This window comes from Thalassophryne amazonica, chromosome 5 (assembly GCF_902500255.1).
Source record: "Thalassophryne amazonica chromosome 5, fThaAma1.1, whole genome shotgun sequence".
In the NCBI taxonomy this organism is placed as follows: domain Eukaryota; kingdom Metazoa; phylum Chordata; class Actinopteri; order Batrachoidiformes; family Batrachoididae; genus Thalassophryne; species Thalassophryne amazonica.
The window spans coordinates 58,205,438-58,222,070 of NC_047107.1; the positions used below are offsets into that span (position 1 = coordinate 58,205,438).

Below are 16,633 nucleotides of genomic sequence, written 5' to 3' on the forward strand. Positions count from 1 at the left end.
ACTGAAAACAATCCCTTGCTGTTTTGTACCTGAAATATTAAAATATGCGTATGTTTATTATCACTAAATGTGATGTGCAAATAGACTTGCTTTCTTAATTTTTAATATATCAAAAAATGTAAACTTAAAAGTATCCAGGCCTTCACTGAGTGAAAATTACTTCAAACAACAAATAGCAGCTTCAAATCTTACCAGTAAAAGTAAACTACTTCAAGTTTTTGGCCAAGAAAACCAGCATGTTGACATTGACAGGTTTTAAACAAGAGCGTTCACATGTGACAACATTACCCGATGTACTAAAAAGTCTCTCTGAAGGTGAGCTACTTGCTGGTATACAGAGGTATTTTCTGGCCAATTTACCCAACTGGGGGAAGTTGACATGATGAACTTGCCACCAAGACAGAGGGTTAGCTTCACTGTCAATGGTGGGAGACACGAGGTAGCTGTTGAGTTCCACATCCACTGCATGTGATGATGATGTACTTGATTTTGGAGCTGGGACGCTCTTGGAAAAACTACCCAGGGATTTTTTGGACTGCTTTTGGATGTCTTCAGGTGGATCCACATTGTCATGCTGGCTTTGCTCCTTAAAGATACAGTTTGAAATTATTAAATTGGAATGTTATTAAATAATGTTTGAACAGATTACTGTGACACACTTTACCTTTGTTTCTTCAGCTTCTGAAATCACTCGGACCTTGATTTCATGCAACTTGTCATTGCTGATGTAGTCTGCTTTAAACCGAGGATCCATAAGGCAGGCCATATCCAGCAATTCTTGGGTGGATGGATGGTCATATTTAGAGTTCAAATAGTCCAGTATTTTTTTTTCTTTATGGACTTTGTCAAATCACTGTCTTGTTCTTTTGCAGTGAGAATTGAGGTGTTGAAAATGTGAAGCACATGTTTCGCACATGAAATGCTCACATAGCTTTCACTTGAAAGGGCATCAGTGAAATCCTGTAGAGGCTGCAATGCCTGGTTTATGGATTCCAGAACATCTATGTCCTGCCAAGTTGGAACCAAATGTCTGGACTTCCTATCAGCCGACAGGACATCACTTAGGGCTCTTTGCTGCTCAACAACTCTCTGAATCATCTGTTGTCTAGACCCCCATCTTGTGGGGCATTCGGTTATCAGTGTGTAGCGGGATGAAAGTCCCGGGTCCCAATTGAAAAGATGTTCCCGCCATCTTGGCTAACGGGGAGTTCCCCTTTGGCTGACCTGGTAGAGGAACGGTCTTTTGGTGCGAGCCGCGTGGGTTCGATCCCCCACCGTCGTCCCGGCCACGAAGGTCCTGCTGCTTCAATCGCATGCTCTGGGAGGTTGTGTTCTCTTTGTGCTTTTGTCAGGGCAGTCTTCTCCCTCCAACTGTGGGAGAAGTGGCCTACCAACTTCTTGCAAAGTCCAACAGCTCTTGTAATGCGATCCTCACCTTTGACTGCATTTTCTGATACAAAAAACAGACAAAACAATAAAAGCTTAATGCATTTTGTATTGACATCAATGCAACATTAATTCCAACTTGCAGTATATAAAAGATAAACATATTCATTTAAGTGTTATAGTAAATTAGGGCTATATGTCTCGAGAGTAAAGTTTTTTTTTTTTTTTTGTCTTTAACACTTACCAATTGCCAGATGCAGGCGATGGCCAAAGCACTGCACTCTGAACCAGTTGTTGACCTCAGCAGCCTTCACCACGTTCACTCCATTATCTGTTGTGATGGCCACTTGTTTGTGTTCGGGCAAGTTCCAGTTGTTCAAAACATCCCGCAGGGCAGCAGCAATGTTTTCACCAGTGTGTGAGTCGGGGAAGTATGCTACTTCTAGGCAGCGTGTAATGAGCTCAAATTTGCATGTCAAAAAGTGCACGGTAAAACTCATGTAAGGCTCAGTGGTTCAACTGGACCACAAGTCAGTGTTGCTAGCATAAAAATCCACTTCATTGAGCTCTGCCTTGACGGACTTCACACACACGTCATACATCTCCGGAATAGCTACTTGGGAAAAATATGTCCGAGATGGCACTTGGTATCTCCGGTCAAACTCTTTTACCATCTCCAAAAATCCCTCTGTAGACACTGCATTAACAGAGACCGTGCATTTTGCAATATATCTTGTTATGGCTGCAGTTGAAGCTTTGTGTCGCTTCGAAGTTTTCTCATAAGGAGCGACGGAAACAAAACTATCATTTATGTTCATTTGTGAACTTGCCTTTCGTTTGCTTGACTTTACCGGAGTAGGCTGTGGATTTTTAGATGTTAAATATACATTGTAAAGTTCCTTGTGGTTGTATTGAAGGTGGCTGTGGCGGTTTGTTGTGTTTCCTCTTGACGTAGCCACTGTTTTTCGGCATGACTTGCAAAGAACTTGTCTGTGCTTCGTCCTGTGTGGAAAAACCGAAGTAGTCCCAAATTCCGGAGGTGTAGTGTCTTTTAGGAACAAGTTGCTCTCTGTTTTCATCTCCATTCATCTCTTCCTTCCCCGCCATGATTGTCTTCCTTCTGTGTGTATATGTGCTCACTGCTCCGCTGAGAGCATGTGCTCGCTCTGGCCAATAGCGATGCGGCACCTTCACATTTAAGGTCGCGCCAGATTGGTCAAAGTGCGGACATAAAGAAAGACCTGATTTATACATTAAATAATTAGAAATTATCGTGCATCTTTTAGATATGCCTATAGTACGTGCCAATATCGCGATGACAATATTTTTTCGATATATCGTGCAGCCCTAGTGTATATATAAAATTCCAGCTTCTTATCTTAAAAAAATGCTCTTTCTTAATTAGTTCAAGCCAAAACACCACCGGTTAATCCTACTTTTCTACATCATGGCAATTCTATATTTTATTTTTGTGCATTTTCATAATTTCAGAACAAAAGATAGGACGCCTTGATCCCCCTTCCTTTAAAAAATAACGACATGTCCATTTTTAAATGTTGATTTGTTTTCCTAATCTGTTTTTGAAGATGGAGTCCAAGATGGACCACTTACGTGCCTTAGTCGAAGCTGCCGACAAAGACAAAGTAGAGCTGCTGAATCAGCTAGAGGAGGAGCGCAGGTAAGAAATTCATGAAGTACACTGAGAAAGACATGGCCACCTCTAAATTTCATGTTGATTATCATCCATTTTTTATACCCGATTATTCCAACTAAGGGTGGTGGTGGGGGGAGGGGTGCTGGACTCTAATCCCAGCAGTCATAGGGCATGACAACCTGGACAGGACGCCAGTCCATCGCATGTACACACCCACAACCACACTCAACACCTACCGTCAATTTAAAGTTTCCAATTCACCTAACTTGCATATCTGTGGGAGGAAACCGGAGCACTGAGAGGGAACCCACGCAAACACAAGGAGAACAAACTCCACACAGAAAGGCCACAGGTGGGAAGCGATCCCATGACCTTATTGCTGTGAAGCAACAGTGCTAACCACTAAGCCACTGTGGAGCCCCATGTTGATTGTTCTTTTCAATTTGAGACAAAATGGTTGCTGTGTTAAAAATATAATGTAGTGGAATTATGAGTTTCTCTTTTGTGCTGGAACCAGAAAGGTTGAGTTCAGTTATTTTTTATTTAATAGGAAGGTGGAGGACCTTCAGTTTCGTGTGGAAGAAGCTTGCATTACCAAAGGAGACCTGGAGGTAAATGCCCAAGACGTGCTCACTACTGTAACAGCTTTTAAATTTATCATCAAAATCCTGGTGTTAAATGGGAAGCAGCTGTGTGCATTGTGTTTATCTCACAGGACCAGGATTGACATTACTTTCTCTTCATGATTGACATTAAAGTGACTTAAGTACTTTATACATTAACTTGGTTTCTCAGATGAGGTTCATTGTTTTTTTTTTTTTTTTTTTTAGTTTTTCATGCAAACTAGTTGTGTTCTTGTTCATGCAGAGCTGCAGTGCAATCGAGCCCAGCGGTGACGCATTATTTACGCCGTTGGTTTGTTCATAAACTGGGAACTATTTGGTTCTAATTTCATTTTGCATCAGATTAGACACTGTTGGATGCATTTCATCCATGACACTAACAAGCTCAGTTACGATAATGAAACGTAGTTACACCAAATGCAGTGGTAAATGTAAGCATAGGGACAGTGTGTTGGTATACATCAGATCACTAGTACTCTCATGTCATATTTGTGTTTAACTGTTGTTCACTTTGGAAATTGGAGTGAACCTCTGAGAGCAAAATGTGGTTTTAAATTCTTTAAAGATAACTGTTATGAGTATTAACATTTAATTTTTGCTCTAGCTTAGAATCATATGTGAGAATGGTTAAGAAAGGGCCTGCATTATTCTTTTTGTTTAATGCAGTGTAATGCTGCGTTTACACATATGCATGACATGTTCCGAATGTCATTTTTCTGTCATTCGTGGCACATTCCTGACATTCCTAACGTGACTTAACGCATTTGAATAGATTTCTTAACAATGTATGTACAGTAGTGTTCAGAATAATAGTAGTGCTATGTTACTAAAAAGATTAATCCAGGTTTTGTGTATATTTCTTATTGTTACATGGGAAAGAAGGTACCAGTAGATTCAGTAGATTCTCACAAATCCAACAAGACCAAGCATTCATGATATGCACACTCTTAAGGCTATGAAATTGGGCTATTAGTAAAAAAAAAAAGTAGAAAGTGGGTGTTCACAATAATAGTAGCATCTGCTGTTGATGCTACAAACTCAAAACTATTATGTTCAAACTGCTTTTTTAGCAATCCTGTGAATCACTAAACTAGTATTTAGTTGTATAACCACAGTTTTTCATGATTTCTTCACATCTGCGAGACATTAATTTTGTTGGTTTGGAACCAAGATTTTGCTCGTTTACTAGTGTGCTTGGGGTCATTGTCTTGTTGAAACACCCATTTCAAGGGCATGTCCTCTTCAGCATAAGACTACATGACCTCTTCAAGTATTTTGACATATCCAAACTGATCCATAATACCTGGTATGCGATATATAGGCCCAACACCATAGTAGGAGAAACATGCCCATATCATGATGCTTGCACCACCATGCTTCACTGTCTTCACTGTGAACTGTGGCTTGGATTCAGAGTTTGGGGGTTGTCTCACAAACTGTCTGCGGCCCTTGGACCCAAAAAGAACAATTTTACTCTCATCAGTCCACAAAATATTCCTCCATTTCTCTTTAGACCAGTTGATGTGTTCTTTGGCAAATTGTAATCTCTTCTGCACGTCTTTAATTTAACAGAGGGACTTTGCAGGGAATTCTTGCAAATAAATTAGCTTCTCACAGGTGTCTTCTAACTGTCACAGCACTTACAGGTAGCTCCAGACTGTCTTTGATCATCCTGGAGCTGATCAATGAGTGAGCCTTTGCCATTCTGGTTATTCTTCTATCCATTTTGATGGTTGTTTTCCATTTTCTTCCACGCGTCTGTTTTTTTTTTTTTTTGTTTTTTTTTCCATTTTAAAGCATTGGAGATCATTGTAGATGAACAGCCTGTAATTTTTTGCACCTGCGTATGTTTTCCCCTCTCCAATCAACTTTTTAATCAAACTACGCTGTTCTCCTGAACAATGTCTTGAACGTCCCATTTTCCTCAGGCTTTCAAAGAGAAAAGCATGTTGAACAGGTGCTGGCTTCATCCTTAAATAGGGTACACCTGATTCACACCTGTTTGTTCCACAAAATTGACAAACTCACTGACTGAATGCCATACTACTATTATTGTGAACACCCCCTTTTCTACTCTTTTTTTTTTTTTTTTTAACTAATGGCCCAATTTCATAGCCTTAAGAGCGTGCATATCATGAATGCTTGGTCTTGTTGGATTTGTGAGAATCTACTGAATCTACTGGTACCTTGTTTCCCATGTAACAATAAGAAATATACTCAAAACCTGGATTAATCTTTTTAGTCACATAGCACTACTATTATTCTGAACACTACTGTAGGTGCGTGATATTCGTGGATCATGTTTTTCGCTGTCAAAAAAAATCTTCTACGAATGTCACGCACCAACCTCATTTTGCCTCATGTCGTGGAGTTTGCAACTGAGCGTGTTGATACGTCTTGATTAGTGGTGATCCTTAATAGAACGTTACAGCATTCATAGAGGTTGCTGTAATGGTTCTTCAAGCCGAAACTGCCACACGTTATTACTACCTGACACGGAACCTGTCAAGTTTTGACACGAATTGTAATGTGGTGTCACTTTTCACTGCACGCCACTATGAATCACTTCTCTCACATACGCACAATTAAACACTGCTGCACCACATTCAGTTTCATTGCTGCAATATGCCGAAGAGGAACAGTGATGCCAAATCAGCTAAGTCTCGTTCCAGTGCTCCTCAGTGCCCCTGCAGGTGTTCCATTTGCTGTTGTGCCTGATGTTCGGGAGAACGAGTCTGAGCCAGAAGAGAGCCACATGCAGCCAGACATCTGGCTTTCTCGGTCTCTTCCTCCTCCTTTCTGTGCCACTCCATGGCACAGAGCCCAGTTAAGCATGCAATCACAAAGGTCTTCTGCTGTGGATTCATTCATCTGGATTTTGAGGAGAAATCTGGCACGATCTGAACTGTTCAGCAGCTGATAGTGGATGATTGTGGGGGGTGTGTGGAGACAATTCACCTGATTCACAACGTGACAGAACGTAATGATGCGCTGTTAGTCACAATAGCGTGTAACAGTGCGGGACATTATTATTGACCATGCGTAATGGTTCCTGATAATTCGCCAGCAACATGTGCCATTAATTGTAATGCGTGGTAACAGGTTGCAACAGTTCCTGAGGACACCTGACGCCTATGTCCCAAATCATCACATTTGTGATCAGCAGCCCATAATGTATACTTCGTGGCATTTGTGACTTGTCGTTGTTATGTGTAAATGCAGCATAACGTTCTTATCCCAAATTGGACATGCAGTTTTGGACCCCTGTGGGATACATTTTCATATCTGAATAAACAATTTTATTCATTCTACAGTGCAACACAAGACCATCTCAGTTACCCTGAAGACAACCATTCTTGAACTAGATCTTTAAAACAAGTGCTACAGGGTTAGACATCTTTCTTTCCTTACAACTATATACTAACAGATTACGACTTACTCACAGCTGTGACTATATTTAAAAACTTGCATGCAGCTTGAAACATGCCAACAAAACTACTCTGCCCAAGCCAAAATAATAATAATAATAATAAAAAAAAAGAAGCTTTTAAAGGTGTACTAAAGTTTTGCTGTAACTTTCAGTGCCTCCTTGTTCAGTGATGTGATGCTATTGCTTCTTTTTCCTTCTTGTCCTCGTCATTCGTGTTGGTCCATTGCTCAGCATTCAACCACTGGATATTATCCCTTGTCATTCCACTGCTCATTCACAGAACTGAATTTAGTCTACCCATTTTAACCATAACGGAATAGCACTTAACTTGATAAATCAAAAGTGATTGTATTTATTAAGATACTGTACACTACAAGCAACAACAAAAATAAAAGCTCCTAAATTAATAACATGTTGGAAAATGTTCAAGTCTATGGTTAGTGTGGGCGATGATTTCAGTGTCTGGGTAAAATTTCACTTATAATTCCATTAGCACCCCAGTTTTGGGGATTAGGGTTGAAGTTATGTATCAGTCAGACTTATGTTCATACCTCAGATTGTGTACATCATCCTTCTCAGAGTTTCCAGAAATGGCTGACTGAGAGGGTGCAGGTTTTATTTGTAACCTCCACAATTTGAGGATACTGATGTACACGTACGTCATGAGTTCACAGCTGAAATTACCTGTTGATGCATTTTGTAGGGTTGAAATACTGCATCATCTTTCCCCCATCTGGAATCGGTTTAAGAACATAGATGTACATAGAAACAATAATCATGTTGTTTTCTGAACTGACATAGGCTGTTGGATGAACATTTCATACAGTGCCCTCCAAAAGTATTGGAACACTTGGTATTTCACACATTTTAATTTGTTTATACCATTTCAAAGACAAAAAATGAAAATATCTAAAATCTTCCTTGAACTCAAACTGAAAGCAAATTTCTACAACTTGATATAAATTAATTAAAAAAAAATATAAAAGCCAAGATGATGGATTGCATAAGCAATGGGATGCTTTGGTATCATACCTGTAAATCAGTTTCATTGCTAGTTTTCTTGAGACAAGTCAGGGGATGGACACATGAACTTTTCCAAGTCACTGAATATGTCTTGGACTTTATTTACATCATTTATGAAGAAATACAAACAGTATGACACTCTATGGTAAATCTGTGTGGAGTAGACAGTTCTCAAAAACTGTGCGACTGTGCAAGAAGGAGAAGAGTGAGGAAAGCCACCAAGACACGCAGAAACCTAGAAGACGCTATCAGCTTCTCTGGCTGTGACTGGACAAATTGTGCATAGTGCATGTTTTGCATTTTGTATCCCAGTTATGCAGCTTCATGATGAAATGTATAGAGGCTGATTTTCTTAAAAAGACCTGAAAGTTCAGCTACAGTGAAGAAAATAAGTATTTGAACACCCCGCGATTTTGCAAGTTCTCCCACTTAGAAATCATGGAGGGGTCTGAAATTTTCATCTTAGGTGCATGTCCACTGTGAGAGACATAATCTAAAAAAAAATCTGGAAATCACAGTGTATGATTTTTTAAAATAATTTTTGTATGTTACTGCTGCAAATAAGTATTTGAACACCTACCAACCAGCAAGAATTCTTGCTCTCAGAGACCTGTTAATTTTTCTTTAAGAAGCCCTCTTATTCTGCACTCTTTGCCTGTATTAATTGCACCTGTTTGAACTCATTACCTGTATAAAAGACACCTGTTCACACACTCAATCAATCACACTCCAACCTGTCCACCATAGCCAAGAACAAAGAGCTGTCTAAGGACACCAGGGACAAAACTGTAGACCTGCACAAGGCTGGGATGGACTACAGGACAACAGGCAAGCAGCTTGGTAGAAGACAACAACTGTTATGATTATTTATTAGAAGGTGGAAGAAACACAAGATGACTGTCAATCTCCCTCGGTCTGGGATTCCGTGCAAGATCTCACTTTGTGAGGTAAGGATGATTCTGAGAAAGCTCAGAACTACACAGGAGGACCTGGTCAGTGACCTGAAGAGAGCTGTGACCACAGTCACAAAGATTACATTAGTAACACATGATGCTGTCATAGTTTAAAAACCTGCAGGGCAGCAAGGTCCCCCTGCTCAAGCCAGCACATGTCCAGGCCTGTTTGAAGTTCACCAGTGAGCATCTGGATGATCCAGAGGAGGCATGGGAGAAGGTCATGTGGTCAGACTAGAATAGAGACTAGAATAGAGCTTTTTGGAATCAACTCCACTGGATGAGAACAATCCCAAGAAAACCATCCCGACCGTGAAGCATGGGGGTGGAAACATCATACTCTGGGGTGCTCTTCTGCAAAGAGGACAGGACGACTGCACCGTATTGAAGGGAGGATGGATGGGGTCATGTATTGTGATATTTTGGCAAACAGCCTCCTTCCCTCAGTAAGAGCATTGAAGGTGGGTCATGGCTGGGTCTTCCAGCATGACAATGACCCCAAACACATAGCCAGGGCAACTAAGGAGGGGCTCCGTAACAAGCATTTCAAGGTCCTGGAGTGGCCTGGCCAGTCTCCAGACCTGAACTCAATAGAAAATCTTCGGAGGGAGCTGAAACTCCAAACCTGAAAGATTTGGAGAAGATCTGTGTGGAGGAATGGACCAAAATCCCTGCTGCGGTGTCTGCAAACCTGGTGAAAAACTACAGGAAATGGTTAACCTCTGTAATTGCAAACAAAGGCTACTGTACGAAATATTAACATTAATTTTCACGGGTGTTGAAATACTTATTTGCAGCAGTAACATACAAATAAATTATTTACAAAAAAAATCATACATTGTGATTTCCAGATTTTTTTTTTTTTTTATTATTTTTTTTTATTATGTCTCTCACAGTGGACATGCACCTAAGATGAAAACTTCAGACCCCTCCATGATTTCTAAGTGGGAGAACTTGCAAAATCGCAGGGTGTTCCTCACTGTATAATCCATGTGACCCTCAACTTTAACAAGATTCCCAGTACCTACACTGGCCACACAGCCCCACAGCATGATAGAAGCACCTCCAAATTTTACTGTAGGTAGCAAGCTGTTTTCTTGGAATGCTGTGTTCTTTTTCAGCCATGCATACTGCCTCTTATGTCCAAATAACTCAATTTTAGTTTCATCAGTCCACAGCACCTTATTCCAAAATGAAGCTGGCTTGTCCAAATGTGCTTTAGCATACCTCAAGCGACTTTGTGGTGTGTACACAGAAAAGGCTTCCTCTGCATTACAGCATCATACAGCATCTCTTTGTGCAAAGTGCGCTTTATAGTTGAACGATGCACAGAGACAGTATCTGTAGCAAGATCATGTTGTAGGTCTTTGGAGCAGGTCTGTGGGTTGACTGTGACTATTCTCACCATCCTTCGCTTCAACTTATCTGACATTTTTCTTGGCCTGCCACTTCGGGCCTTAACTAGTACTGTGCCTGTGGTCTTGAAATAGCTTTTTGTATCCTTCCCCTAAACCGTGATGTTTGAACAGTCTTTGTTTTCCGGTCATTTGAGAGGCGTTTAGAGGCTCCGCTGTTGCCACTCATTACAAGAGATGCAAAAATGGGAAACATTTGCAAATGGCCACCTTAAATACCCTTTCTCATGATTGGATTCAACTGTGTAAGGAAGTCAAGGGTCATTGAGCTTACCAACCCAATTTTGTGTTCCAATAATTAGTGCTAAATGTATTCAAATCAATAAAATGACAAGGGTGCCCAAATTTATGCACCTGCCTAATTTTGTTTAAATAATTATTCCGCACTTTCTGTAAATACTAGAAACTTCATTTCACTTCTCAAATATCAGTGTGTTGGTCTGCTGTATGATATATTTAACTGAAATCTCTGATCCAGACAACCAATGATTTATAAAGGAAAATCATGAAAATTATCAGGGGTGCCCAAACTTTGGTGTACAACTGTACATCTGAGGTGCATAACTGGGAATAATGCATAATGCATCACAATGGATAACTGAAGAATGCTGGCAATGAAACTGATTATTTACAGGTATTATACCAAAGCATTCCCTTATTTACACAACCTGTAAATCTTGGCTTTGATATTTTTAATTGATTTATATCAAGAGATTTGCTTTTTAGAGTTTTTAGACATTTTTTGTATTTGAAATGGCATAAACAAATTAAAATGTGAACTACCAAGTGCTCCAATACATTTGGAGGGCACTGTATTGAAGTGTCAGTAGTCCTACATTTATTTATCAGATTTTTGAGTGAGGACATAGGCAGTGACATTAAGCAGCAGGGACATGAACATATGCCCATAAATCATAAAGTGGTATTTACATACACAGTGTTGATGATGGCCTCATCACCAAAGAGAGAAAGCAATGCAAGCCTTTTATGAGATTACTTTTTAGTTTCATTGATCAAAAATTGAAAATGCAGAAAAAAGCAAACATGTTAACCATGTTCTTGTCATCAAATCTATGAAATTACACATACACTGTTAAAAATGGTGTTATATATTAAGTGGCCTCTGTGTACACGTGTGTATGACTTTGATCACGGAGAAACTGGGAATAGCTGACATTTGCCTTTTGGTCTGCTGATGTATTTTAGGTCAGATATGAACGCAGCCAAAATGGAACGTTGATGGGTCTAATACTGTTTGGAGAAATTATGGACATTAGCTAAGAACAGTGAACAATGGATGTTGATACAGTAAAATTTGCATATAATGTATTCAGGTGGACCAGCAAATTTTATCCGGTATAGAAATCCATTATATATCTATAAAATGGACAAAATCTGCTATGTATATGTAACATATTACTTACAGCCAGGAGGCACAGAATGATCTATAGGGAATCCTCAGCTCCAATTACGCTTACATATTTCCTTGATTAAATGCCTGACCTTGAATCGGGACCTGCCTCATTTAATTTCCCAATCAAAACGTTGTCTCAAAAAAAAAAATCAGTTTTCTCTAAGTTCTTTGCGGAGTGGTAGCTTAAAATCCTAAAGCCTGATTTATGCTTCTCCAGCTCAGTAACTCCTTGGCCACAGAATGTCAGTGTGCACATGACCCTTTTAAAGTTCTCTGTTGTGTCTTATAGCCATTTTCCTCAGGAACAGTGTCTTTTTCTGGATTAATTTGTTCCTCAGTGATCTCTACTGCTTTATACAATTATCACCCTCCAAATCAACAATACGGTATGTACAATTTTCCTCCATGAATTGCGGGTAATTTGAGTGTCTTTTTCCGACTCTGTGTCGTAAAGTTGGTCATACTGTATTTGCGGGTCACACATATTAGATCCACACAGCATTAATGAGGACACCGAAGCCAAAATGAAACAAGAAATCTGGATTTACGTTGACTTTTGGTGATATTGTTTAACTGTTGTCCAGCTTTGCTTCTGTAGCTGGCGCTTTGTCAGAATTTTTAAACTGTTGAAAAATCTGAACACATCCTTAACCTCAGTTCGTCTGTATTCCATTTTACTTTGTCTTGATGATTCTTCATCCTTTGCATAGTTCCCCTACCGTCGGTGTTCCGTTTGATTGATCTTCGTCCAACCTCCCAAGTCCGACGTCTTGCACAAAATTGACGATATCTGAATGAATCGATAACTAAAGAGCCGACGAGCTGAACGTAACTCGTCCATGTGTGGGAGGAGAAGTAATGTTTTCATACAGAAACAGTAGTGGCAAGAAGTTTGATAAATTACTTTAATTATTTACGCACATTGCAGCCATCTCTGGCTCCAACGTACGTGTGTGCGCACACGTTGTTGTAGTGAACACAGACCTGTTGTCAAGACGACGCAGCTGCAGGTGGCTGTGGAGAGCAGACTTGCTGCAGAAATGATCACAGCGTCAAGGTTGCCGTTCGCGTCGTTTTTCTGTTGTTAGTTTCGGTTTTGTTTTGGTCTATTATGCTCTCTGCACTTGCAGGCTTTTCGGTGATGGAAGAAGGGCCGGCTCATTCGTCCACTTTTTCTCGACGATTTGTGACTGACTTTTTTCCTTCATTCAGCTAAGGTTGTGTGCCTTGTGACCGGGGCTTGACATGTAATCGCTGTGCGCACTGCAAAAACTTTTAAAATACGATGGGAGAGGAAGGAGTGAAAACGTAAAAGTGACCAATCACAGCCTTTATGGTCTCATCATTTAGGAGGTGCATGGTTTCACAGCCCTGCAAAGGACTCTGTGCTAAAGTGGTTGTTTTTGTTTGTCACACCCAGGGATATGTGTGAAACTTAACACCATATTACAGTGCAAGCAACAATCAGCGTTAATAATCACTTGCCTCGTTTAGGTGCTGGATCTGAGAATGATTTAAAAAATAAATAAATAAATAAATAGATAAAATAAACAGCCGAATTTTTAGTCAGGGAAATATGGTCCCCACTTTCCTCAAATCGATGAGTGTCAGTGCTGAACTTCATTTTATACCTCTGCTACTGGGCACATCCAGACTCCTCTGTCCAGTATATGCAAGGGGTTTTTAATGGGAATACATTGCAATCGGACGTTTTGTCCAATGCGAGTGAAAATCTCTTATACAAAATCCGTTATGTACAGTGTTTATACATGGAAAACCATACAAAAACATTGGGACTTTTGCTTTTGTCCAGTGAGGGCGAATATCCGGCTTATATGATGACTGTTTAGGTGAGTTTTACTGTAGTTAAAACCAGGAGGTGTCCGATGATTTACAGGGAATACCCAGCACCAGTTAGGCTTACATATTTTCTTTACTAAAAGCCTGACCTTGATCGGGACTTGCCTCATTTAATGACTGAGTCAAAGCTTCGTCTGGGGAAAAAAAATAAACGCCTGCCTTAAATGAGCGCCAACCATTATGTGCATTTAAAAAGTACAATTTTCCTCCATGAATTGTGGGTCATTTTAGCGTCTTTTTCCGAATCAGTGTTGTTAAGTTTGTGGACTTTTCTGCCAAACGTATTTGATCCATGGTCAAAATTTAATCAGTGTGCGGACTGCAAACGTTTTTAAAATATGATAGGAGAGGAAGGAGTAAAAACATAAAAGTGACAAATCACATCCTTTTGCGGTGTTTCATTTAGCAGGTGCAATATTACACATATTACAGTGAAGGCAGCAAGCAGCATTTTGTTAATAATCACCAGACTTGAATAAAGGTTTGCCTTGTTTAGGTGCCGTGTCTGAGCACTGTTTTGGGGGGGGAAAAAAAGCCCTGACTTTTGATCACAGAAATACGGTGCCCGCTTTACTCAAACTGATGTGTTAGTGCTGAACTTCATTTCGTACCTCTTTTAAGGCCCCCTGACACTTGCATAACTTGCACGCACATCGTTGTGACGGTCCCACCTGCTGTGTTCCCAGCTGGACGCTGTGCTTTGTTCCATTGGCTGCCACGCATTGTGTGCTGGATGCTGCCTATATAAAATTATTTTGTAGCGGATTAATCATTTTCTCTCCAAGTTGGCTGTTGAAAACGCCTCTAATTGCTTCCGGAATCAGAGGGCTGTTCCAGCTACAGCTTTTCTCTTTCATGCGCACTTGAGGTGGAGAACGCATGTGGAAGCATCTAAAAAGGTAATTATTTGTCATGTTTGTATTATAATGGCTTGGTAAAATGTTCCAAATCCCAACAGCCAGAGGCTGTGAGCGCGGACCGGGCCGTCGGGCCACTTGCCCTCGACTGCCACCCAGTCCTCTCTGCACCCCCTCTGCAGGTGGTGAACCCACAGGAGGGCGTGCCTACATCGTTCTTTCGGGCTGAGCTCGGCCGGGGCCACGTGGGCTAAGGCCCGACCACCAGGTGCTCATGTGCGAGCCCCAGGCCTGGCTCCAGGGTGGGGACCCGGTTCCGCCATACCCTGCGACGTCTCGATCCTTGATTTTGTGTCGGTCATGGGAGCTTCTGAACTGCCCTTAGTCTGACCCGTCACCTAGGACCCGTTTGACATGGGAGGCCCTACCAGGGGCACGAAGCCCCTGACAGCATAGCTCCTAGGATCATCCGGGTACACAAACTCCCCCACCATGATAAGGTGGCAGTTTTGGGGGGAGTAAAAAAGCTGAGGTGCCCCAGGCATCTTTTCCAGATGCCCCCTGGACGCCTCGCTGGAGAGGTGTTCCGGGCACGTCCCATCGGGAGGAGGCCCAGGGGAAGACCCAGGATACGCTGGAGGGACTACGTCTCTCAGCTGGCTTGGGAACACCTCGGGGTTCCCCCGGAGGAGCTGGGGGAGGTGTGTGCGGATCAGGAGGTCTGGGCGGCATTGCTTGAGCTGCTGCCCCTGCGACCCGACCTCGGATAAGCGGAAGAAAATGGATGGATGGATGGCTTGGTAAAACAGTTGCATGTTCATCCCTTTTTGTGTGCAGCTGTAGAAGTATGTTTATGATAGATTTAACATCTTGTTATAATTGTTCAAACAAGCTGCGCTCTGATGCAGTGTGCTGACGCACTCACACAGTGTTATTGAATTGTTTGCATAATGTTCATGTAATTAATACGTTATAGAGATTTTGAACATTTCAGAATTTTCATTGCGCACAGTTTACGAGTTTGAGATGAGTTTACTCTCATGCACGGCAGAGTGCGTGCAAGTGTGCGGATCAAAGTCGTGCAAGTGTCAGGGGGCCTTTACTGGGCACGTCCAGACTGCTCTGTCCAGTGTCGCAGACCGAACAGTCCCCCCTAAAAACTGGTCCACCCTGCCTTCACTGCGTATGCGTCATTTGGGACCACAGCAGCACGTCTAAGACTGACTCCCTATATCCATATCGATCAAAGGGAATAATGTCATTGTTAACCATCAGATGACAAGGTAAAACCTCTTAAATCATTCTAAACTCAGTTTTGCAGAAACTAGGCCGTTTTAAGCAGAAAACAAGGCGATAATTGGAGAGTCGTTACTGACGCTCTGGAAATGATTGTTGTACAAAAGCTTCAGATATCTGTCGCCGAGATAGATGATGACTGGAGTGCAGTTTTACGCAGAAATGAGGCTATAATTGGTGAATCGCTGGTGACGCTGCTGAGCTCCGAAATGACACATGCTGAAGGCAGAGCGGACCAATTTTTAGGGGGGACTGCTCTGTTGGCCACACCAGTATATGCGAGGAGTTTTTAATGGAAATGCATTGCGATAGAACGGATGTTTTGTCCGATGTGAGCGAAAATCCATTATGTATGTTTATTACATGGGAAACCATACAAAAGCATTGGGACTTTTGCTTTTGTCCAGTGAGTGCGAATATCCAGTTTACACGATGATGGTTTAGGCGAGTTTTGCTGTAATTACATTCTGGCCTCACGCCATTTCAAATCATGATCGAAATTTTGCATAATTTATTACCACCCTTGAAAAATGCCTATTTTCTAAACACTACCCAATCTAGAGCCTGTGGATCCCCACAGACAGCACAGTAGTTAGAGTAAAGCTGTATGTGTAGGTTGAGGAACGAACCAGCACTGCTTTTTCTTAATAATGTAATAATGTTAAAAATGCTGGCTTGACAATTTTTATTTTCTGTGCATCTATAATAATCATTTTGCTTTG

General features: G+C 41.2%; 1 protein-coding gene across 6 annotated transcripts in view; it reads left to right on the forward strand.

Annotated features, from left to right (window-relative positions):
* Positions 1–16,633, forward strand: part of clip1a (CAP-GLY domain containing linker protein 1a) — a 163,720-nt gene that overhangs the window by 64,515 nt on the left and 82,572 nt on the right. For all 6 annotated transcript variants that reach the window (XM_034170375.1, XM_034170372.1, XM_034170378.1 and 3 more), the window contains 2 exons: positions 2,973–3,064; positions 3,591–3,651. In XM_034170375.1, coding sequence (XP_034026266.1) covers positions 2,973–3,064; positions 3,591–3,651 — 153 coding nt within the window. The remainder of the gene's footprint in view (positions 1–2,972; positions 3,065–3,590; positions 3,652–16,633) is intronic.